Here is a 24,576-nt window from a genome sequence, read left to right on the forward strand (position 1 = left end):
ATATTTGTTATACCCTTGACTTGTCTAAAAGTAGTTAATTAATTGGTAATCAGTTGAATAGTTGATTAAGTAGATGCATGGTTCGCTCACTAGGGGATTTGTGTAGGTGCCATTCACAGCTATTTGGTTTGTGACATTTAGTCATGTTAACTCATTTGGGGATAACAGTTTGAATACCCTGAATGTGTGTTAGAACCCAAAGAGTTGAAGTTAAACTTGAAGTACAAATTAAACTTGAAGTACAGTGATAGTGGAGGAAGTAATCAACTAAGTAGTAAGAGAGCAAACTACAGAAGAATAGTCTTTAAGAGTTACCAAAAAAATGGGTCTCCCTGAGATTGTCAGTATGAGCTGAGATAAGTCGTTAAGACAGAATACATCAGTTATGAAAATGTTAGCACCCCGTCTACGCAAGTAATTCAGTTTTTCCTAGTAAGAGAGAGTACATAGAGACGAGTCAAAAGATGAGTCTTCAGTTACGTAAAGTGCAAAGGATTGTAAAAGATAAGGAAAGTTTGTCGGATCCTAAAAAGAGAGAAGGATCTACATAAAACCTTAACCTTTGGTCTAAGGGAGAGATGTGTGCATTGTTAGTAAGTCCACTTGAATATTTGAAAACCTAAATTGTCGGCATGAATACGAAGAACCTCAGTTTAGTAATGAGGGCATAGTGGGATAGTCTTCATGAGGAATGTGCCTTACACGTATAATAAACGCGAAGTGAGTAGAATGGTTATTGATTGATTTGTGTCAAGATCAGTTATGTCAATTAAGCGTCCCAGAAAAGGTATACGATCATGACAATTTAAGTGTTATGAGGATAGTACCATTGCATGAGACTCTAATCTTTAGGGTGCTGGTCAAAGATTTAGCGAGCATCTATATTATGAATATTTCAGGAAGTGTCTCAGAAAGAAATCAAGTATAGGGAGTTTAGCTCATGTTGAATCAGAAAAGAGAATCATGGTAAGAAAAGTTCATCATTTAGCAAACCTAGAAGTTCAACTTTTAGACCCCAAAAATGGCAGAGTTGTTATACAAAATAGAGTCGAATCCTCCTTGGTAGCTGAGTAAAAGAGGAAAACAGTATCATGATCCCTATCTATTGTAGCTAAAGTAAAGGACTCACATGTATAAATTCATAGCTTTTAAACAAGGGGGAGATGATGGCACTCTAAGGTACCAAGGGGAAATTATGCGTCCCAAAGGTATACAAAAGCAAAGAGAGGATTATGGAAGAGACGTACAGTTTCAGATATTATACCTACCCAAGCTCCACAAAAATATATCATGACCTTAAAGAGGTTTATTGGTGGAATGACATGAAGAAGAATGTAACCGATTTCATGGATAAGTGTTAAAATTAGAAGCTAGTGAAACTCAATTCAACATAAGATTATGTCGAGTTATTTATTCAGGAAAGCTCCAGATTCCATGGGAAGCTGAAGAGGACATGAAGTCCAAATATCCGCACTTATTAATGGACGAGCAGAAAATGTCTAAGTAAACTACCTCAAGTATTCATATCTCGTGTCAATTCAGTGTTAACACCCGATCTCCACTCAACATTCAGATCTCATGTTATGATATGTACGTTTTCACATAGTTAGATCTCATGTTCGTTCAAAGACTCATGTATCCATGTTAGCTAGTATCCATGTATTTATGTCAATGCAGTCTTCATGTTCCATTTCATGCTCCTCGCATCCATGTAATTATGTCACATTCAAGCTCATATTCTAGTACTTATGTCATTTTGCCCACAAATCCTTCTCCAAATTCCATGTATAGTATTCATTCAATATATATATGTTCATGTCAGAAAGGTTTTCATGACAGTTAGTATTCACGTATTCATGCCATTTAAGCGTTTATGTAGTCAGAATCATGTTTCAGTTATCTTGTTATATCATGTCGTGTGTATTATGATGCCCTGTGAGGCTTGTGTTGTGCTCTGGTTAGCTAGCAGACGTTTGATAAATGTTGGGATAATCCTATCTACAAAATAAACTTCGATAAAATTTCTGTAAAGTTCCAGAGTTAGTCCCAGTTCTAGCCACGACCATCATTCAAGGACGAATGATCCCAAAGGGGAGATAATGTAACACCCCGTACTTTCTGGCTAAGGTTTGACTCATAGTATGGGGGTATAACGGAACCAATATGAGGAGTGTATAAAGGGTTTTGGAATCTAATCAAGGCATAAGAATAAGCTTAAGACAAAGCAAAGTCAGAAGTTACTCTACGGAGCATGTTTTAAAGCGAGTTTGCACAAGGCCTCAATTAAAGTGAGCATACGGAAAAATCTATAAGGAATTTGGGAAAACTTCCTCATGAAAGTTGTATCCCTTTGCAACACCTTTCTATCTATGTATGGTGGAGGTCAAATGAACATCTGTACAAAAAATTGTGACTATTTTACTAAAGGGTCACAGAGCAGTCCGCCGGACACGCATCTGCGATGCAGATTGCGAAATGCGACGCAGGACACATTCTGCAACGTATATTAGGCAAAGTTTTCGTCCCAAAATTTCCAGCATTCTATTTTCGATATGCTTTAGCATCTGTGACCGCATAAGGCCATCTGTGGCGCAGATGCCAACACAAATACACCTGAGGTTCATTGAGGTCGCTTTTTTTTTGGAATTTTTATTCCATTTTTCAGCTCTTCAACCCTAGCATGACTTTTTTCTCCTCTCCTTATCCTATCACATCAAGATAAGTCTCTCCCATGTATATCTAAGTAATTCTAATACATAAACATGGATTCTTAACAAGATTCTACACTACAATTTTAGGGCTTTCAAGAAAACCCTTCTCAAGGTTTCAAGTTCAGATTCTTGGGGTTCTTCTTCAAAAGTTCAGACTTTTCCTTCAAGTTTTGGAGAAACTAAGATATGTAGGGATTCTATCCATGTGAGGGAACATCGTTGTTCTTCTCCATGCCACGTTTGATCCATGAAACACATTTCGCCTCAGAATCAAAATTATGCTCTAGTTCATGATAACCCTAAATACATGTATAATCTACGAATTATGATTATACATGTTATTCTATGGTTTATTTAATTGTATTCATGATACGTCATTATGATTGTCATGAACCTATCCATAATCTACGGATGCTCGTGCTTTGAATTCCATGGGTTCTCAAATTACAAGTCATGAACCAATATTGCTCCACTCCTTGAATCTTATATGTTTTCATGCTTTATACAAGTTATATTAAATATCTATATACATGTCATATTATACTTACAAGTCATGTTTACAACCCATGCTTAGAAGTCATGTTTACAACTCAAGGTTACAAGTCATGCTTACAAGTCATGTTATACAAATCATGGGCTCAGATGCCACCTATTTTGATGTTCATGTTTTTGGGAGTTACACAGATTACCGAAAAGGTTTAATACCTGAAACTATATATGCCGGCGTAGGATAAGGGTCACTCCGCCTAGTTAGGACGATTCCTTCATGTTTCCCATTGTGGGATATTTTATGGATATATTCATGTCATGTTCATGTCTTATACCCCAGCAAGGTACAAGATGACTTAGCTGATCGGGCAGAGATCAGAAGTCAGGTGCTCATATAGTGGTTACATGTCTGTTTTACTAATGCTCATATGTACTTAAAAATATTTTACTCATGTTATATTATATTCATGTCAGATGTTATTCATGTTCATGCTCGCTTGTGCCATTCTGATTTCGGTTCCGTATTACTTCATGTATCCACGTTATTGATTTGGGCTGTCCATTCCCCGAGCACCTCACTTACAGTTCTTTCAATCAGTTGCTTTAAATACAAGTACAATTCCGGTGTACTTACATCCCTATTACCCGGGACCTGTATTTCACGATGCATGCATTGATTTACAGGATAATGGATCTGCTAGTTAGGACATCATCGTATCGCCTATTTGGTGAGCACCACTTCCTTCAGGGCGTTGTCTTTACTTTTCGGTAGTCACATCATGTTAAACGAAGGTATCTTTGGGGCCTTGTCCCGATGACGCAAGTAATTCAAACTCATGTCAGAAGTTTCATAGACTAGTCAGCATGTTATGTTGGATATTTCAGTCAGGTTCAGCCTTGTGGGCTACACTATTACGTTTTCAGATACTTCCGTACTCATGTTTTAAAAGTACTTTTAGTATTATTATGATATCACATGCTTTATTAATACTTTTCATGTTTTAACTTATATTCCGCGTCATTACATGTCCTATATTGATTCAACAAGCCATGTGGTTCGCTCAGTCACATGCAGTCAGGCATCGAGTGTCATGTTACGTCTAGGCCATTGTTCGAGGAGTGGCAGTAGGTGTGATTTTTGTGTTAGTAGTCTCAAAGTTTTGTAATTTTTGTGTTAGATAACATAGTTAAATGGCTTTAGTGAAATAAGTAATAATTATAGGACCATCTATGAAATTTACCCCCAAAAAAGTGATATCTACATATTCCTTTTAAAAAAAAACATTCGCCAATCAACAAATTCACTAATGCTATGAACTCTCATATGCTTCTATTGTGAAACTGTTTGCTTTGAAGATTAATTTCAAGTAAGATAATTTTTCAAATTGGTCTTCATTTACTACTGTTAACCTTGTACGTACCGAAAGAATAACGCAATAAACAGGAAACAATTCTTAGCAACTAATAAAAATGTCAATGTCTAAGCCAGAGAAATTTGGTTATGGTGATCATTCAACTATAAAAATGAATCTGATCTTAAGTCAACTCCCAAGAGATTCAGTTCACCCTTTAAGAGAGCTATACTTTTACAACTCAAGAAAAATCTAAAAATTTATGAAGAGGAGTGATATTTAACTAGAAAAATTATGGTATATTTATTTTGTATAATTTATCTAAATTTGGATGGCTTTTATGTGAGAAAAATAGAAAAATAACTTTGCGTGATAATTCATAGAGTTGAATGGCTTTTATGTGATAAAAAATAGAAAAGTGATTTGCGTGATAGACTTTGAGGTCAGATGACTTTTATCTATCTATCTATATATATATTAAAAGAATAATTTTTGCTAAATGTTGAAGACAAAATATCCCTTAGATGTTGATCGACTTTTATACCCCTTAAATTAAAATTCTTAATTAATAAATATGGATATAATTGTAATATTTGCTCTCCAACTTTGCGTTTTTAACTTGGATAACAATTACACAATTTGTTTTCCTCTCCAAGAGCGTTGATTTCAGGATGTTAAAGTCCATGTTGGAAACGTATTGTAGTTGTCATCTGTCACGACCCTAACTACCGATCGTATGGGCACCTACCTTAATATCACTAATAGGCGAACCCTTACCCATTAACCCATTAATCACTAGCCAATTTCAACTTCTTTAATCATTTATTCTCTAACAATCAATAGATAAGTGAATAAATAAATAGTCTAATCAAGTCATAATAATAAATACAGTAAGTGCGGAAGTCTACTACTACATCCCCAAAATCTGAAAGTCATACTATAAGGACTCTAACCAACAATGTCTAAAGAAAGAAATATCTGTCAAATATAATAATGAATAATGTCTGGAATGAAAGTAGAGATCTTCAGGCGGCATGGCATGGATAGAAGCTCACCCTCAGATCTGATCAAGCAAACTAGCTTTAAGCTAGAGATGTGGTCTGGATGAAATCTCTGGAACACAATCTGCACTTAAAAAGGGTGTAGCAAGGTAATATCAGTACAAACACTATGTACCGCCAGATATCATAGGCCAACTAAGATTAATTCACACACATATGCATAAAATCAACAAGATAAACAGATAGGCACATAATACTCAAATCAAGGTCACAGAATCTCCCATAACTAAATCACAGCCTAAGATGAAGTTTCTAAACCACAAGTCTGTCAAGCCTCAATAATCTCACCCGATAATCACAAGTCCAAGTTACGACCTCAGATAGAGTCACTAATCTACATTTTTAACCCCGTCATTAATCATATCTATTCCACGCAGCCATTTCAACAACTCGACCAAAATCAGAACTAAACGAGCCATATAATGATGCAGAATACAATGTAATGATGCGCAATGCAAAATCTAATGATGTGCAATGCAATGCACTGGCCAATTATCTCAAACCTGTTACATAGCCGTACACACATGCTAAATGGTAATGTTTGACCCATTAGCCATAACCTTCAGGGACCCATGGTGTGCATGTACCCTCACTCTGGAATCTTACCTCGGATCACGAGCCTTTAACTTAGGTCACATCCTCACCCCCTGTCAAATGTGCCTTTTCGTATTTATAATATCTTTTTCATCACAATGTATTTCCGTTCCATAATCAATAAGGAATGTGAAGAATCAATAAATCAATATCAGAGAACACAAGTCACCATGTCACAAGTCATATCAAGACTCAAGAATCAATTCATCAATAGCATGAATAAAGGATTACTTTAAGTCAACCAGAAGAGTGTATATGAACTCCTTCTTTATCATTTCATATTAGTTCATCACATAATTAATCAATCAATTTCAAACAGAAGGCATCATGCCACAAGTCTTTCATGATTCGTTCCGAACCATTTCTATCATGTATGAGTGAGTGAGTGCAAAAATGTTAAATCAATGCAATCAATACCAATTAATATACTATGGAAGTCACAACACTATAAGCCACATCAAGACTTATAAAAATCAATGGAATGAACTATTCGCACCATCTCAGTCTACATAAAGAGTCTATAACATCCTTTTCCTTCTAATTAAACAAGTGCACTTCGCACTAAGTCTTATGTCATCAAATGCTCCATTTTCTCATGTATCATCAAAATTACTAAGTCGTAATTTAATATCAGCATACATATGAAATGAGAATGTATGTCATGCATGTTATCATCATTAATAGTACATCATACTCCATGATTTCATCTGTGTATTATCATACGTACATATCACGGTTCAGGTCTACTCTCATTAGCCTTCCTTTCTCCGATGATATATGACACCATAAGGTAGAATTTAGTGTAACACGTATCACAACACAACAATTCAGGTAAGAGGTCTAATCACCATAACAGGGCAACAAGCCACAATCAACAACACGAGTATATATTAACTCCTTCCTTCCTATATGACACAAATACCCCTTCTATTCAATATAAAAGTAATAGTGACAAGCCCACATAATCAGAAGTCATACCAACCTAGGTAATGTCCAACCAAACACCATGTCTGAAGACCTAATCATGCTTTCTCCCATCAATTCTACACAATATATACGTTTCGCTAATCAAAGTCTAACTAAAGTAAGTCGTAACTTACCTCGAATGCAGAACAGGAGCCACGAACTACTCCACACGAGCCTTCTGTTTTCGAAGTACCTTAGAACGGTGAAAGTCTAGCAATATAATTTAAGAAAGTGATAGACCTTCTAATCAAACAATAACAACAATTGGGGAAGAAGACCCAATTACTTCTACCCCTTTCAGTTGGGTGAACTATCACTTAATGGTGAATTCCTTATAACTTCTATCGTTACAATCATACTATTCCAATTCATGGGTTTTCTAATCAATTTAACCCTTTCAAATAGATTTTAGGCTAAAGTTCTCATTTTTATTCGAACCCTAATTCTCAATACACAATTTTCATCACTAATAATAGAATTCTCATCCTAGGAAGTGATAATCTATACTCCTAGGTGATTAGACGACAATAAAATCAACAACCCAACAATTATTTAAGGGTTTACTAATTCTAGGGTTCTAGCACTTTTCTTCACTATTGAGGAATCTTAAACTAGCCATGGAACTTAAAGAAGAAAGGTAAAGGAACAAATGAAGGTGGGGACTTACCCTCAAAGATGCTTTCACCAATGAATGGAATAAAATTTGCCTCTTTCTCTCTTGAGATCTGTGTTCAGGGTTTTGTGGGTAATGATTTTGAAATTTCAACATCAAAGTAGGTTTCTGCCCTCTGACGATAGCTGCAGCGGTCCCTAGCTTCGCTGCAGTGGTTTCGCTTCTGCAGTAATGAGTTTCGCTAAAGCGGGTCACTGCGCCGGCGCTCCTGAGCTTTCTTTGCGGCGGACCCTTCGCCGTATAGCCCGCACTAAAATGACCATAACTCCTTCATGATTCTTTTTGCTATAGATTCATAATTACGATACATATCTAATGGTTCAATTAAAACACAAAACAAAGATCGGTTGATCAATATGAAGCCCTTTATATCCAAAGAACTACGGCAAAAACATCGAATACGAGCGCGACAAAATCCAAATCCATCTGAAACTCTTCGGAACCTCACCAAAACTTGTGGACAAGTTCAAAATCATCATATTAACTTGTTGTAACTTTCAAAACATTGGCACGGGTTGTCTTAACTCGATGTTGACCGTGATCAACTCTAACTCGTTAACTTAACTAGTTCTTTCACCAATGATTCAAATCACACTCGAACCTTGCAGGAATCAAACCAATGACTTCACTAAGTCATAAATCATACTAACGGGACTCGGGGGAAGGGTCAACAAGGGTTAATGGGTAAAAACCACCAGACGTGTCGTTACATCATCTTAATCCTCCATATATAATAGGTTAACCTAAGAAGATAAATTGCAATTATATTTGTTGTCTTTTTATAATAATATAATAATTAGGGGTGTCAATGGTTCGGTTCGGACGGTTATTTGAAAAAATTTATACCATCCCAATTTTTCGGTTACTCTATATATATAACCAAAACTAAGCTTTTCAAAACCGTACCAATCATCTCGGTTTTTCTTCGGTTTCGGAACGATTCGGTTAATATTCGATATTTTATTCTTACACGCATACAATTTTTTTGTCTTAAATTCCCATTCAATGATACTTAATATCCACATACACAACAATTCGTGTATGCAGAGAACACATATTGCAGAAACAGATAAGTAGGTTCCAACATCATACATTTGAGACAAAACTATTTTTCTAATTGTCAAAAAAATACCTTCTGGTGATGAGACTTGTCATGTGCAGTAAGTTTGATCCCTTTACTCATTTCATTTCATACACTATCCTCTGCACTTTTTCCTTGTCCACTCACATCTTTCATTCCTACAAATTCAATCATCAAGCACAACATCCTAATATAGAGCCACAACTTAACCTTGCCGGAAGAATCGATCCAAACCAACACTATATAAAAATCAGACCAATCTTTTTATAAGGTGTACAATGATATTAACAAGTAAAGTCAATTCAATTAATTAATCAATTCACTAAATGTCCACTCTATTAGGAAAATTCAGTAGAAGTTAATAATTAAAACTTGCAATAAGGTTGAAGGAAACAAACTAAAAATAAATATTATAGATGAACTGCACTAATGCAACCACTCCTACTTGTAACGAACACACCAACTGCACTATGCAATAAATTCTTGTTTGGTTTCTTCTAAAAAAAAATAGAATATCTCTATCATAGAAAAAATAATTAAACATAAGAACGATAAAAATAAAGTGATCTTGCAAGTAGAATTGTGGCCTAGCACTGAAAACAGCAAGCGAATGACGACGTCCAAGTTGCCAAAACATCAACTAGTCTTTTAGCTGCACCAAAGAAAATTACGTTATCATTAATTTATCAAGAAAAATCTATTTGATGAATAACTAAAGAAATTGTCTTACCAGTGATAGCCTTAAAACCTAGTTATTTATCAAGATTAGCAATGAAAGTTGAAGCAGAACTTAAACAATCTGTAAAAAAGATGATAAAATTTGACATAATAAACATTGTATATTTTCACATATATAATAAAAAATGATGAAATCTAAAAGAAAATCTTATTACCTTCTTCAATCTTCTCAAGATTTTCAATATTATCAAGCGATTCACGCAAATCAATAGAAATAGACCGCAACCAATTTTGATAAGAGCTTCCACAGTTTTCGGAGTTAGAGAACTTCTAAATGAATCAATTACACGACCACCAGTACTAAAAGCTTGTTCACTAGATACAGTAGACACTGGAATAGCTAAAACATCTTTGGCCAACTTTGAAAGAATAGGGAATCTAGATGTATTTCCTTTCCACCACGCCAAGAGATCAAATTCAATTTTCCTTTCTATCAACTCGTCATTTAAGTATTTGGCTATCTCAGATGCATTTTCTATTTTCTTTTGAGATTCCATGTGGTTTGCGAATTGAGAATCAAGGAAGTCTAGACTTTTATCACATTCATCTATATCCATGGCATGAGGAACTTCATTGCATGTTAAATCTTCAATTTTGTCTTGTTCACGTATATATAATCTCTTATGTTGATGATATAACTCATCCAAAGATTCAGCAACACTAGTAGTTTTGGACTTTGTTAAAATGGTATCATGACCATACATTCCACCAAAGCAAAACTCAACATAATCTAGCTTGAAACGTGGATCCAGAACAATAGCAACATACAATAAGTAATTGGTCTTGCTACTAAAAGACCAATACTTATCAAATTTATTCATCATTCTTAATGCCATGCTTCTCATGTCATCATCCTCATGAACAGAAAGTGATCCAATTGCAGAATGAATAGAAACCAATTCACCAAAAAAAGTGTTAGAAGTAGTATATAATGAGCCAGAAAACTTCAATGTCACGCTATAAAATAACTTCAAAAACTTTGCAAAGCACCTCGCAGCTTTAAAATCTTCATGCTTAGGAGGACCAATATTTTTCTTATCTCTTTTTTTCTTATTCACAGGCTTCTTCCTTCCATCTTTCGCTTCTTCAGAAATATTACTAACGTCATTGATCTTACAACATTCAGTAATTTTCTGATCTTTTGTTTCTTATTTCTTACCTCTTTCCTTTCATCTCCTGCTCCATTATAACCTCCATCAAAGTATTTTTTATAATTTGGATCATCTAAATCCATCCTCACAAAGGCTTTCTCAAATTTTTTCGCATGTTCTAACATTTTGTATGTGGAATTCCATCTAGTATCAACATCAAGACAAACAAGATGGTTAGAAGATATCTTTTCTTTTTCAACACATTTCTTGAATAAGCTAGACTTGGCAGGAGAGGACCGCACATATTTAATTGCATTTCGGATTCTAATTATGGCCTTATCTTGCTCTGCTAAGCCTTCTTTTACAATCAAATTAACAATGTGGGTAGCACATCTAACATGCATGTACTTATTGTCTAAAATTGAATCTTTCCACTTTACGCACCTCATCAAGTAATCAAGGCATGTATCATTTGAACTTGCATTGTCCACCGTCATTGTAAATACACTTTCGATTCCCCAATTAAGCAAACACTCCTCAATGGAATTCCCAATTATCCTTCCTGCATGACTCTCAATGAGTTGAAAGTTTAAAATCCTCTTTTGGTATAACCAATCATCGTCAATCCAATGTGCTGTAAGACACATATAATTAAGATTTTGAATTGACGTCCAAGTATCTGGGGTAAGACATAAGCGATGATTTTGTATTATTTTTTTCAATTTGAATTTCTCTTTGACATAAAGCTCTAAACAATCTCTTACAACAGTATTTCTCTAATGGATTATAAATCTTGGTTCAAGCACCCTTCTATACCTTTGAAAACCTCCCCTTCTACAACTTTAAAAGGTAATCCATTAATAATAATCATGGCAGCCAATTCATTTCTAATTTCCTCTACATTAAGTGGTCTTAGTTTATCAGTTTCTTTTCCATCACCTTTCTGACCTTTGACAATAAAATCAGTTATGGTTTGATTTCTCTCTCTTCTGTAAGGATACAACTTACAACGATCCATATGGTTCCACATCCCTGAAGTGCCATTTCGCCCTGGAATGATTAGTTCTTTATTACAATAGTTACATGTAGCTTTAAGTGGCTTACTTCCCTTCAACTCTAGTAAAATGTTTCCAAGCTTGTGAACCCTGATCACTATTTTTCTCAGTAGGAACTTATTGGTTGGTTCTTTTTCATTTTTGAGGTGGTTGAGGAGGTATACCTGCTTTCGAAACTATGGTCGTATCTTCTGCATTGCCATGATCAATCACATTATGTTGAAAAGTTTGATTATCATAGGCAGTCATGATCAATCACATTATGTTGAAAAGTTTGATTATCATCTGATCAATCACATGAGCAATATTAGATTGCTCCATAGATATAACCTATTAAAACATATAAACATTAAAATTATTAGTAACTAAAAGAAATAACACTTTCACAATTTACATTCAGCAAATACCTTAAACTTGCATAATTCTTCAAAAAAAAAAAAAAATCATCCATGCATGAGATATGAGTTAATTTCTTACTATATTTTTACTTGAACTAAAAAGTATCTTTTTTATCACTAGTTCATAATATCATAAATTGACTACATGAATGATAAAAATATTGGTATCCAGTTGAACATTGCAGTGGAAAAAAGAAAAGAGTTTGTTAGAAATTAATGATACTCCCTTTAATTATGTCATAAATAGGAAGAAGTTCTTTGAGACTGCAACAACTAAACTATGAAGTTTAGTGCCAAAGTTCATAAGCAAACAAGAAATTAAATTATATATTTTCTAACTTGAAAGTTGAAACTTCTATAAGAAAACATACCTCCTCGCTTCTATAACAGCAGCCGTACATGTAAAGTTTGAGACTTTTGTCTTTCTTTTCTTTTAATAGGGTAGAGACGTAGTGTTCTAGACCTAGAGTACGTAGGTGTAGTTTAGCTGTTTAGGTTTTAATAATTGAGCCATTTCCATTTAAATTCATCCCAAGGCCAAGGCCCAAGGTAAAAATATTAATGGTATATATTTTAAACTTAGCATATAAAATATATTTTCTACATATATATATTTATTCGGTTCGGTTCGGTAATTTTTCGGTTATTTTTGTAAAATAAAAAACCTACCCTATTATTCGGTACGATTATATACTTATATCAAAATCTTCGGTTTCATTTAAAAAAACCTAAAATTCGATTCGGTCGGTTCAATCGGTTTTTAAAAACCCATTGACACCCCTAATAATAATATCCCATGTATTATTGCTCTCCAACAAACGTTTGTTGTCTTTATGCTCTTAAATATTAAATAAATAGCAATTATATTTCTTAATTGCTTATGATTTGCCGTAATATTTTTATTTTCTTTTAACTAGATGATTTAATCTTGACTTTGCGTGATGTTGTATCGTTAAGTCACTATTGAATTAATGTACTCAAGTGTAAATTATTACTTGCATCTGATAATTATTTTTTCTTTTCCATTCAAGCAGAAAGGAACTTATTGAGTACCTGCAGACCCTGGAAGGTAGCTGCTGCCGCATCTTTGCTTTTTGGAAAGGTCCGTTACTTCATTTTTTCCATTGTTTAATTTGAAGCAAGTTCAAGGTTGTTGATCTACTCGATACCACCCTCATCTTGATTATCATACAGGTAAAAAGATTTTATAAAATTGTAATTTTATTAGGTCCTTAATAAGCTTTAATCCAATTTTTTTCAAATATCTTGGAAAAAATTATCTTGGATACCTTTATAACGTATTATTCCAAGGGATTTTGTAGAATGTTTTCTATTATAACCACATTGATATGGCATTGGTTAGTTGTTATTGATTTTCCTGAAGGAAATAACAAATTCATATATTTTTCTTGATCAAGGATGTAATTTTATGTCGTCACCGCTAAGATACAAAATATTTAGATGTTAATAGCGAATCTCCCTGGAGGAGATGTTTGAAATACTGAAGTTTAGAGCATAATGTTTATTGTTAGTTATTTATGAATTTATTATCTTTAAAAGTAAATTTGTTTACTGTATTCTTCTTACATGACATCAGAAAGATCATCAAATTCTCTTTCGTGACACCAGCAGTGTCTAAGCAATATTTGGTAGTGCAAAATTAGTGACCAAGGTCTCCAGAAGAGCTTAATTATTTGTGCACAAGAATCATGACCCAGCAGTGTCCAAACAATATATGATTATGGAAAGCATATTGAAAGCTCCTGAAGAGTTTATCTATTATTATGTCATTCTTCTTGTATCGCAATATAAAAAAGTTGTTATGATCGAAATACAAGTTGTAGTAAACCCGAAGTTTACTGATAAAAATGATCAATACTACAAAGGATTGGAAGATTGAATATCTTCAAGTTACTATGGGTAAGAAATATATTTATGAAACGTTGCCCGATTTGTACTACAAATATAAGCATGATGAATCACATGAACAATAAACCAGAAGTTTATATTGATATAAAATTCATGTCATAGTAAACCAGAAGTTTACTAAAACAAATAGCACATGACATGGTAAACTTGAAGTTTACTAGTATAAATAATTTTATTAGTCGGCATGAGCGATATGATCATCCCGATTCAAATATGATGTGCAGATTGAGTATTTGACATATATTGAAGAACTAGAAGATTCTTCAATAATTTATTGCTGTTGCTTGTTCTCGTGATTATACTTGGCTAAAGTTGGGATTGAGTCCCCTAAATTAGAAAAAATATAAAAGGTGGATATGGGCAGTTCACTTTGTTATGTGATGTCTTAAATAGATGCATCGATAAGACGGTCACATGTGCTTTTATTGTCAACCCGCAGCTTGACATATGCAAAGTTACTTGCTCAAAATAATTGAGTTGAGAGCACAATTTTCAGATTATGTAATCAAGAGAATTCATCTTGTTAATGCTGGTTTACATCCAAGCTGGTTTGGCGTTAAATGCCTCTACTAAATAGCTAAACCATTACTTATGAGAACAAAGCTTCATGTGGTGATCTGAAATATGATATATTGTATACAACATCACTTGTATGCTTCAGACCAATAAATTATGATAAATTCTCTCCTCACAATTGGTTCAGGGTTAGGAACCAAATGTTTCCATCTAACAGTTTTTTATGTGTGGTATATGATTAATGAATCTACCATGATGCACAAAGATGGATTCCCCCAAAGAAGATGGGATATATGTTAGTTTTTCTAACATAAGGGGGAGAGAATAAGCAGCTGAGGAATATGTTATGAATTATCATTAGTATGATCCTCATTTAAAGGATAATTCAACTCAAATGCTAGAAGCATTTACTGACCCAAAATTAATTTCTAATGTCAGCTGCAAAATGCTCCTATTAAATTCATGTCCCTGAAGGACAGAGTCTACAGCATACATGAAGCGTGGGAGACTAATCGGTTCCAAACGCAATAATCATTGAAAAGAAAGAGGAGCAAATGATTAACGATCATTTTAAGGAGGCAATATGCTCTTGAAGAGCCTACGACATAACACTTCATGAAACCTCATGAGAGATTTAGGTACCTAAAAATAATGGAAGTGATGAGATCTCAATAAGTTATGTCACATTGCGAACCGATACAAATGATATATCGTCGACGATATCTTTGGTACAATATACCGCAATATTGTAAAAGATTGTGAGGATCTAAATTCTATGTCTATTAAAGCATGCTAACGTAGAAATTATTATCAAGTGAAATGACGCATCTTGGTAAGCGTAAAGCTTATAGGACCTGCTATCCAGACACCAGAAGATGTCACATCATTTAAATAGAAATAGATGTTGTCACAGCCTATATGAATTACTTGACAAAATTATATGAAAATTCCTGAAGAATTTTAAATGCTTGAAGCATATACAAGTTGTAGAAATTTGTTCATAATTCTTATATGAATTAAGCTAAGCAAGGTGAGCACGATTTTATCACCTTAATGAATATTTACTGACTAAGGGCACAAATGACTGTATTTATCCTTACGTCTTTGTGAAAATCAAAATTTGTCATAGTGTTGGTGCAAGTTGATTACTTGAATATTATTGAAACTCTTAAAGAGTTCTCAAAAGCAGTATATTATCCGTTAAAAGAAGTTGAAATGAGAAACTTGCAGAATTCTTTAGTCCTGAAGTGCCGTATCTTTATGCAATTGATGCATTTATATGTTCTGTTATGACTATGAGAGATTACAGTCATACGATGTTGTTCTATATGACAGTCAAATCATATAAAGATAACATCTGATTATAAAGCAAGTCAGAAATGCACTTGGAGTGATTTCAATAATATTATATACCAATGCAACTCTATCCAAAGACTGAAGATGCAACAGCATACATAGCCCAACTAAAGAGAGGATTCATAAAAGCACAAGGCATGTTTCACCAAAGTTGTTCTTTACACACTAGCTCCAGAAGAATGGTGATATCAACATACAAGAGATTTGTTCGAGCAATAATATGACTGATTCATTCACCAAGTCTCTAGCAACTGCAACTTTTGAGAAGACGGTGCACAAGATTGAGATGTGAAGATTCAAATTTTTGGATTGAAATTCTCATCAGGGGGAGTTAATACGCGTTGTACTCTTTTTCCCTTTCAAGGTTTTTGTCCCACTGGGTTTTTCGTTGTAAGGTTTTTAATGAGATGAATAAATAGCGTATCATTAGAAATGTGTACTCTTTTTCCTTCACTAGATTTTTTCCCATTTGGGTTTTTTTAGTAAGGTTTTAACGAGGACATTATCTACCAAATAGACATCCAAGGGGGAGTGTTATAAATATTATTTAATTATGGATGTCTATTATTAGGAGAAACTTTAGGATTTGTGACTTTGGCACCAAGTTAACTTTCTCCTATAAATAGAGATGTCTCTTCATTGTATAGAAGCCCTAACAAGAGAAATAAAGAATTGTTCTCTTCTCTCCTTCTCTACAAATATTCTTGTTCTTGCTTTATTATTTTATAACAGTTTGAGTGTATTCTGGTGAAATTATTTTTCCATTCAAGATCTTTAATTATTTTTAAAAAAGTTAACAATATGAATAAAATATTCTTGGACTCGGATTCAAAAGAAAAAGTTACTGTCAACGAGTAATTAAAGTGGATTTATTGCCTTGCCATTTGAAACTATCCAGATTCTTGCATGTAAAGTTAACAACTCCCAGAACTAGAAAAGGATAATTCCTTATAGAACGTTTTCATTTCTTTTTTCACATAGATAACACAAAGAAAATTGAGTAAACAATTCACATGTACAAGTTTTTCTTGAATCATACCAATGCGAGGTTGACTCTGACTTGCACTAGATATGACTTAGACTGGATAGATGAGTTTTATGAGTCATCCCAAATATTTATTTTAGTTATCTGATTTTTTTCACATAAAATAGATCAAAAAATAATATAAGAAATTATTAATAAATAAAACATGATAGATAGATCTTTATATAATATCCTATTCTAATCAAATTATAACTGATTACATAAGATTAATTTCTATAAGATCTTTTTATGTCTTCTTCGTCATAATCCAAATCGCTCGTACTCTTAAAAGAAATAAATCAAAAACGTAAAAGAAAGAAAACCAAAAAAAGTTACAACCGACCATTAAAACAATTGAGTCGAGTTTGGTCAAAAGCACAATGCTTTCACACAAGACTATTGGGAATACTTTAGAACTACAAACGACCGTTCCTAAGGAATTTACTGCACAAGGCCATTATGATTCATGATTCGTGTGGGAGTTTCTGGTTCATTAAATTGTGCCTTTATAGTAACAAAAATTCTGTCTAGTACGCATTTGAAATTTTGGGTCCATTGTGACATTTGGAATCGCAGAATCATGATATGTCCCTCAGAGATATCTTTAAGGTTCATTCTCTCTATTATATGAACCACAATTTGCTGCCTTTCTTATCTGTGCACTTTGGCACGGTCCCTAAAGGAAAAGGGCACCAATAAAAGAAGAGAAGTCAACATCTTTAACAAACCATTCTGAACCATGTATCTCACAATTATTAGCATGTTTTGTTAGTGCATTTCTATCAAGTGACTTTGCAATCAATAGTGTACCAATTGTCCGTTCATGTAACTTTTTTCAATGATAAGTAGTGATAATCCTTGAACTAATTTATATACAACTCGATTATCTTATCAAGCTAAAACTTAGGAATATTTTACCTTTTTGTTGATATCCAAAATTTGAGTAAATAATTTAAATGGTCTATCACCAAAGGTCTATCGGAAACAACTTCTCTACCCCACAAAGGTAGAGGTGAGGTTTGCGTACACTCTACCTTCCCCAGACCCCACTTGTAGAATTATACTGAGTATGTTATTGTTGTTGTATTCAACTATAACAAATTTTCTACTCAAGTCATTTATGTTTATTGTATCAACAAAATCACTCAAGTTAGACTAATTTATCTATAAAGTGATAATAGCAACAAAAAAAAAAAAAATTAAAAAAAATAAAGAGATAGTTACATAAATTTCCCCTCAAGTTTGATTTCAAAATACTTATTTCCTTTGTTATTCACTCTTCAAAATATCTGGAGGGATTAGATCATAAATGTTTGACCACAGTGAAACAAAGACAAATAATGATATAAGCAAGAGTGTTAAATAATTGATGACTGATTAAGCTATAAATTAATCGACTAGTATATTCAAACTCTTGTCCTTATTTGTAACTTTGAAGAATATCAATCATTCATAATTGAAGAAGAAATTTAATTTTACAGTGCAATTGGGGGTGTAAATAATTTTTACCTATAAACAAATAGACACGTAACTGAATTACCTTTTTAAGAATTTAACCTTTTTGTTCATTTTATTGCCTATTGTAGCCGTGTAACATTTGCGGGCTTTCCCAAATTATAAATTGGTAGAACCAAAACAGGTATTAAACACTCTTGTGGTTATTCCATACCATATCACTTAATGTAGGGCTCAAATGGCATCTTTTCATTCCCCCACCACCCCGACCCCCCACCCCCACCCCTCCCCCCTCAACAATGCTCTATTTTATTTTTACCTTCTTTTTACGGTAAAAAATACTCGCATCTATTCTTTGCAATAACCTGTCTCTCATGAAATTATAATTAATTGATACATATTGTCAGTTTAATTCACCACTTAGTCATGATAAATTAGTACTCCGTATGATTTAGTGTAAACAACAAAAGTGAATATCGATATGTTTGGACGATACTTTTTAATTTTTTCATAATTGGCTGGTCAAAAAGTATTTTCTTCCATCCTTATATTTCTTCCATCCAACGGAACCCATTCCACCCTACCCACACCAATTTTCCGTCCTTATATTGTATAATTTATGTATAAATATTTTTGGAATAATATTTTTTACTTACTCACCAAATATAAAAATAAATAAGAAATCTCTTATTTACAAAAAATATTTCCATGAAAAACTGGTTCTTACTTCTTCACACCGAACACACCCATTTTTACCCATTTTTATTACTATTCACAAGTCCACTCAAATTTAAGGAATTAAAAGGAAGAACCTTCAAAAAGCATTTGATAAATCAAGAATAGATAAATATGTCCTTAACATATTTATTAATTCTTCGAAGTGAAGATTAATTAATTAAAATACCGATCAGGGAAAACAACTTTTTACCTTTTCCCAAAACTTTTGAACTAGATCATCAATATCTGACCAAAGTTAAACAAAGACAAAAAATGACACAAGTCAGAGCATTAAACAATTAATAAATGATTAAGCTACTAAAAAACTAATGGATTAATTTATTCACAGTCTTGTCTTTATTTGAACTCTGAAGCAACAGGTTACATGGAAAAAGCCTTATCTTAAATGATAGGAGAGATATAAAAGTATAAAACTCATTGAACCTGCTAGAGGTGATCTTATACTAACCAAAAACTATTTTCCTCCACTCAACACATACCCCTATCTATTATGGAAAAGCCAAGAAACTTTCCATGTCCACTCAATTTGTTACCTTTAAAATTAGACTTCACTCAAAACAATTCTTGTTACACACCATCTTCTTTTCTCTCTCTCTCAAGTTGGTCTTCAACAACATTTTTTCTGCATTGCCTAGTTAGGTATGTAACTGATTCTCAACCATTCTATACTAAGAAGGTCTGTTTTTTTTAAGCATTGATGATTAAAATGTTTGTGATTTCATGTAAAGAACACACTGTTTGTGAAGTATGGGTTATTGTTTTGTTGGTTTCTTGTGTATTGATTGCTTATAACACAATGTGTGGATCAGTGGGCTTTATTCAAGATTTCATCTTTAGTACCCAATGACTCTCAAGTCACTATATTTTTTGTTCTTTCTGGTGTTGTGATCTTTGCATTATATGCATATACTTCTAATGATGTTAGAAATGTCATGTTTGTCATCCAACTTTAGAAGTAATGCACAGACAAGTGGCTGTCTGTAGTCTTTGTTGATTCTTTAGTATCTGCTCCGTGAAATTAGCTAGATGTGAATGGAGTCTGGTTCATGTATGAAAACAATAGTAGATTGTACAATGTAGAATAACTCTAGAGGTGGCAAGAGTATTTGATTTAGGATGCAATATGATCAGCATATATTACTTATTATTTCTTGATTCTCAAGAAATTCTACTGGCGGAGTTGCATGATTCATACTCATTACTTCATTGAAATTTGCTAGTTTATGCATTAATGTCATGAAACTAAGCTTAACTTCAAAGTAAAATCCTGATAATTAGTTTGTCGGATGAGAATCTTAATCTGAAAGGATTTCAAACCCTTTAACTGGTGCTAAAGTTCCTTGTCTTTTTAGTTAGACTATTCAGCTGGTTAGCAGGTGAACATGGCTCAGATCCTTAACTTAGATTCATGATCAGCCTTTGTTACTTATTATTTCTTGATTCTCAAGAAATTCTGATGCCGTATACTGCCTGAGTTGTATGGTTCATTGCTCATTACTTCATTGGAACTTATTACTAGTTTATCCATTAATGGCATGAAAATAAGATGACTTCAAAGTAAAATCGTGATAATTAGTTTGTTTGATGAGCATCTTAATCTAATAGGATTTTACACCCTTAATTTGGCGCTAAAGTTCATCGTCTTATTATTTCTGTTCAGTTGGTTAGGAGGTGAAGATGGCTCAGATCCTGGCTCCATCTGCACAATGGCAGATGAGAATGACGAAGAGCTCAACAGATGCAAGTCCCTTGACTTCAAAAATGTGGAGCTCTGTGGTTTTGAAGCAGAATAAAAGACTTGCTGTCAAAAGCGCTGCCAAATTTAGAGTTTTTGCTCTCCAGTCTGATAATGGCACTGTGAACAGAGTGGAACAGCTGCTAAACTTGGACGTAACTCCATACACTGATAAGATCATTGCTGAATATATTTGGTATATTATTCTTTCGTATACACATCTCATTCTGTTTATTCAACAATGCACTTGGAAGGTTTATTACTTTGAAAAAATTCACTACCTTTGCAACATCTGGTTCTTTATGGACAGCCTGACCTATTACATTTCATTAAAAACAGGATTGGAGGTACTGGAATTGACATGCGTAGTAAATCAAGGGTACATATTGTTGCTTCTTTACTTGATCAACAGAAGTTTGAGAAACTGCATTTGGATTTTTTCATGAATTTTGTCTTGATTGCTTGCTTTTGAATTTTCAGACTATTTCAAAGCCAGTCAAGCATGCTTCTGATCTCCCAAAGTGGAACTACGATGGATCAAGTACTGGACAAGCGCCTGGAGAAGACAGTGAAGTCATTCTATAGTAAGATCAGCAACTGATTTTTTTCCTTTAATTTTTGACGAATTTTACTTACTTTTATTCCTCTTTTTTATTTTTAATAAATGTCTTCCTTTCATTTTTTCCACTTTCTAAAGCTAACCTCAATCGTTTAACCTCAGTCCTCAGGCAATATTTAAAGACCCTTTCCGTGGTGGTAACAACATCTTGGTGAGTTGTTTAGTAAACAATACTGATTCATGATGTTTTACTGAATCTTTGATCTCATTGGTTTGAAGTTTGGTGCTATTGTTTAAATAAATTGAAACAGGTTATCTGTGATGCCTACACACCAGCTGGAGAGCCAATTCCTACAAACAAACGCCATAAAGCTGCTCAAATTTTTAGCGACCCAAAAGTTGTTTCTGAAATTCCATGGTAACGTTAAATTCATCTGCCTCACTTTACTAGTTTTATGTACTGTGTGGCTATTCTTCAGCATTATTTCGTGAGGGGTCTCTAGAACCAAGAGAATGCCAGCTATTCCCTTTGAACAATCCAACAAAATTAAAATGCTTATAGTTTAGTTATTATGTAAAACCTCATTCACAAACTTCCAAGAAAATGAATTTATTAAGACATTGTGTATCCTTGGAAATAGATGCTAAGAAATATTTAAAACCTGCTTCTTATACTCTTTTAACTGTTCCGGAAAAAAAAAACTCCTATAAGAGTTGGATAATAAAATAATGAAACAATCATTTCTTGATGTTAATGCAAGATCCTTTTTTCTCTCCCTAAAAATAGGATCAGAAGAGTATGTGTTATTATTTGGTGTCATTTTGCTTCCTAGTTTCTGAATTTTAATATCATTTTGCTAATGTTGTCTAGCAATTGGTGTTGACTAGGTTTGGAATAGAACAAGAGTACACCTTACTCCAGCCAAATGTAAATTGGCCCTTAGGTTGGCCTGTTGGAGGCTACCCCGGACCTCAGGTAATTGTTTCGCACAAAAGAATGATTCACAGCTGAAAAATTATCCAGCACAAGTACAACCCCAATGATGCTGTAAAATCAGTTCAATTTTACTGTCCAATAACTATTTATCTTTGTGGGAACTTTAGGGTCCTTACTACTGTGGTGCTGGAGCGGATAAGTCATTTGGCCGAGATATATCAGATGCTCACTACAAGGCTTGCCTGTATGCTGGAATTAACATTAGTGGTACTAATGGAGAGGTTATGCCAGGACAGGTACCATTTCTGTCACATCTATTTCTAATACAATAAAATCACTGTCACTTATAATCCTCTAATTGGAGGATCAACTTAATTGTTTGTGGCAGTGGGAATTTCAAGTCGGTCCTAGTGTGGGAATTGAAGCTGGAGATCATATCTGGTGTGCTAGATACCTCCTTGAGGTAGTTTATCTTCCCAGATCCTAATTCAACTTATGATACTTGAATACCTCAAATAGTGATATCTTCTTTGTCCAGCATGCAGCGCATCAATTCGGCTCTTAGTCCTGGCAGTAGGGACTAATGAAATATTTTTCTAGTGGCATGAAATGAGCGAGTTATTACCTCAATTAGTTTCTTTGACTGTTGCGGCGGTTTATCTCCTACCGTTATTAGAAGTGGTTGCTGAACTAAGAAATAAGATTTACTCATTCTCTTCTTTTGTTCCTTGATCTAACAGAGAATTACTGAACAAGCAGGAGTTGTTCTCTCACTTGATCCAAAACCAATTGAGGTGATCTACAAAAAATTATGATCTTTTTTGTTATTCAAATTAAGTACAATTATGAAACTCCATTTTTTCTTTTCTGGTCATGGTATTCACAGGGTGACTGGAACGGTGCAGGATGCCACACTAACTACAGGTAGCTCCTTTTTCCAAGAGAGACATTGGGTATCTTAAAGATAAAATTTGGGATATGAATCTTTTAAGACATAAATCACTTGCTCAACATGTGATAGTTGCTACAGCTACGAATTAGTTGCAAGTGACTTTTACGACTCATCCTTTTGTTTTATGGTCTTTCTTTCCTCAAGTTCCTGTTCTCTGTTCAACTGTTTCCCCTCTCCGATTTTCATTTTTCTAGCTTAGCAATTTTGTCTTCTGAAAGTCAATGTATGGTTTTCATGGTAAATTTCCTCTGAAGGATTCACTTACTAGGTATTCATGTTTTGTCGTTTGCAGTACACTAAGTATGAGAGAAGAGGGAGGCTTTGAAATAATAAAGAAAGCAATTCTGAATCTTTCCCTTCGCCACATGGATCATATAAGTGCTTATGGCGAAGGAAATGAGAGAAGGTTGACTGGAAAGCATGAAACTGCAAGCATTGACCAATTTTCATGGGTATGCCTGCTGCTGATCTTTCCTTCACTGAGACATAAATAGTCTGTATCAATTGTCCTCATCCTGCATGATTTGCTAAATATGCAGGGAGTTGCTAACCGTGGTGCCTCAATCCGTGTGGGGCGTGACACTGAGAAGGAAGGCAAAGGTAAGTTTCTGCTTTATTAGAGGAGTAACATTAATATGTTCCTTTACCTTTCTCTGCAAATAATGAAAAATGTAGCTTGATTTGAAGACCACTTTTATCAACATACATCTAATAATGCTGTTTATTTCTCCTTTTTTGTTTATGGGGTTGGTGAATGCAGGTTATCTGGAAGACCGCCGCCCAGCTTCAAACATGGACCCCTATGTTGTGACCGGATTACTTGCCGAAACTACTATACTGTGGGAGCCAACCCTTGAGGCTGAAGCTCTTGCTGCCCAAAAACTCTCATTGAAGGTTTAGAGTATTTGAGGGCAATTTGGTTTCATAATAATCTTCTTAGAGATAAGTGCTGAAACTTTGTACCTTGTTGAGATTCCCTTATTTGGGAAAATCTTGTAAAGGAGCCAAAAATTTACCAGTTAGTCCTAGAAAAGTGGTTCCTTGGAATGCTTTGGAGTTGAGGTGGTGTAATTGTTGGACTACTTTGAACATCTTTACATTTCTTTTCCCCAGATTAATCGATTTCTCTGGAATTCCAATTGGTATGATCTTGCAGAATTGATCTT

General features: G+C 34.0%; 1 protein-coding gene across 1 annotated transcript; it reads left to right on the forward strand.

Annotated features, from left to right (window-relative positions):
* Positions 1–19,706: 19,706 nt before the first annotated feature.
* Positions 19,707–24,549, forward strand: LOC132063407 (glutamine synthetase, chloroplastic). Its single transcript, XM_059455930.1, has 14 exons — positions 19,707–19,866; positions 20,888–21,158; positions 21,302–21,341; positions 21,443–21,546; positions 21,684–21,732; positions 21,833–21,939; positions 22,410–22,497; positions 22,626–22,754; positions 22,847–22,921; positions 23,199–23,252; positions 23,345–23,382; positions 23,703–23,862; positions 23,950–24,010; positions 24,171–24,549. Exons 2-14 carry the CDS (start codon positions 20,905–20,907, stop codon positions 24,308–24,310), a joined length of 1,299 nt encoding a protein of 432 aa, XP_059311913.1. The 5' UTR covers positions 19,707–19,866; positions 20,888–20,904; the 3' UTR covers positions 24,311–24,549.
* The last annotated feature ends 27 nt before the right edge of the window (positions 24,550–24,576 follow it).

The sequence above is a fragment of the Lycium ferocissimum genome, chromosome 7 (genome assembly GCF_029784015.1).
Source record: "Lycium ferocissimum isolate CSIRO_LF1 chromosome 7, AGI_CSIRO_Lferr_CH_V1, whole genome shotgun sequence".
Classification (NCBI taxonomy): domain Eukaryota; kingdom Viridiplantae; phylum Streptophyta; class Magnoliopsida; order Solanales; family Solanaceae; genus Lycium; species Lycium ferocissimum.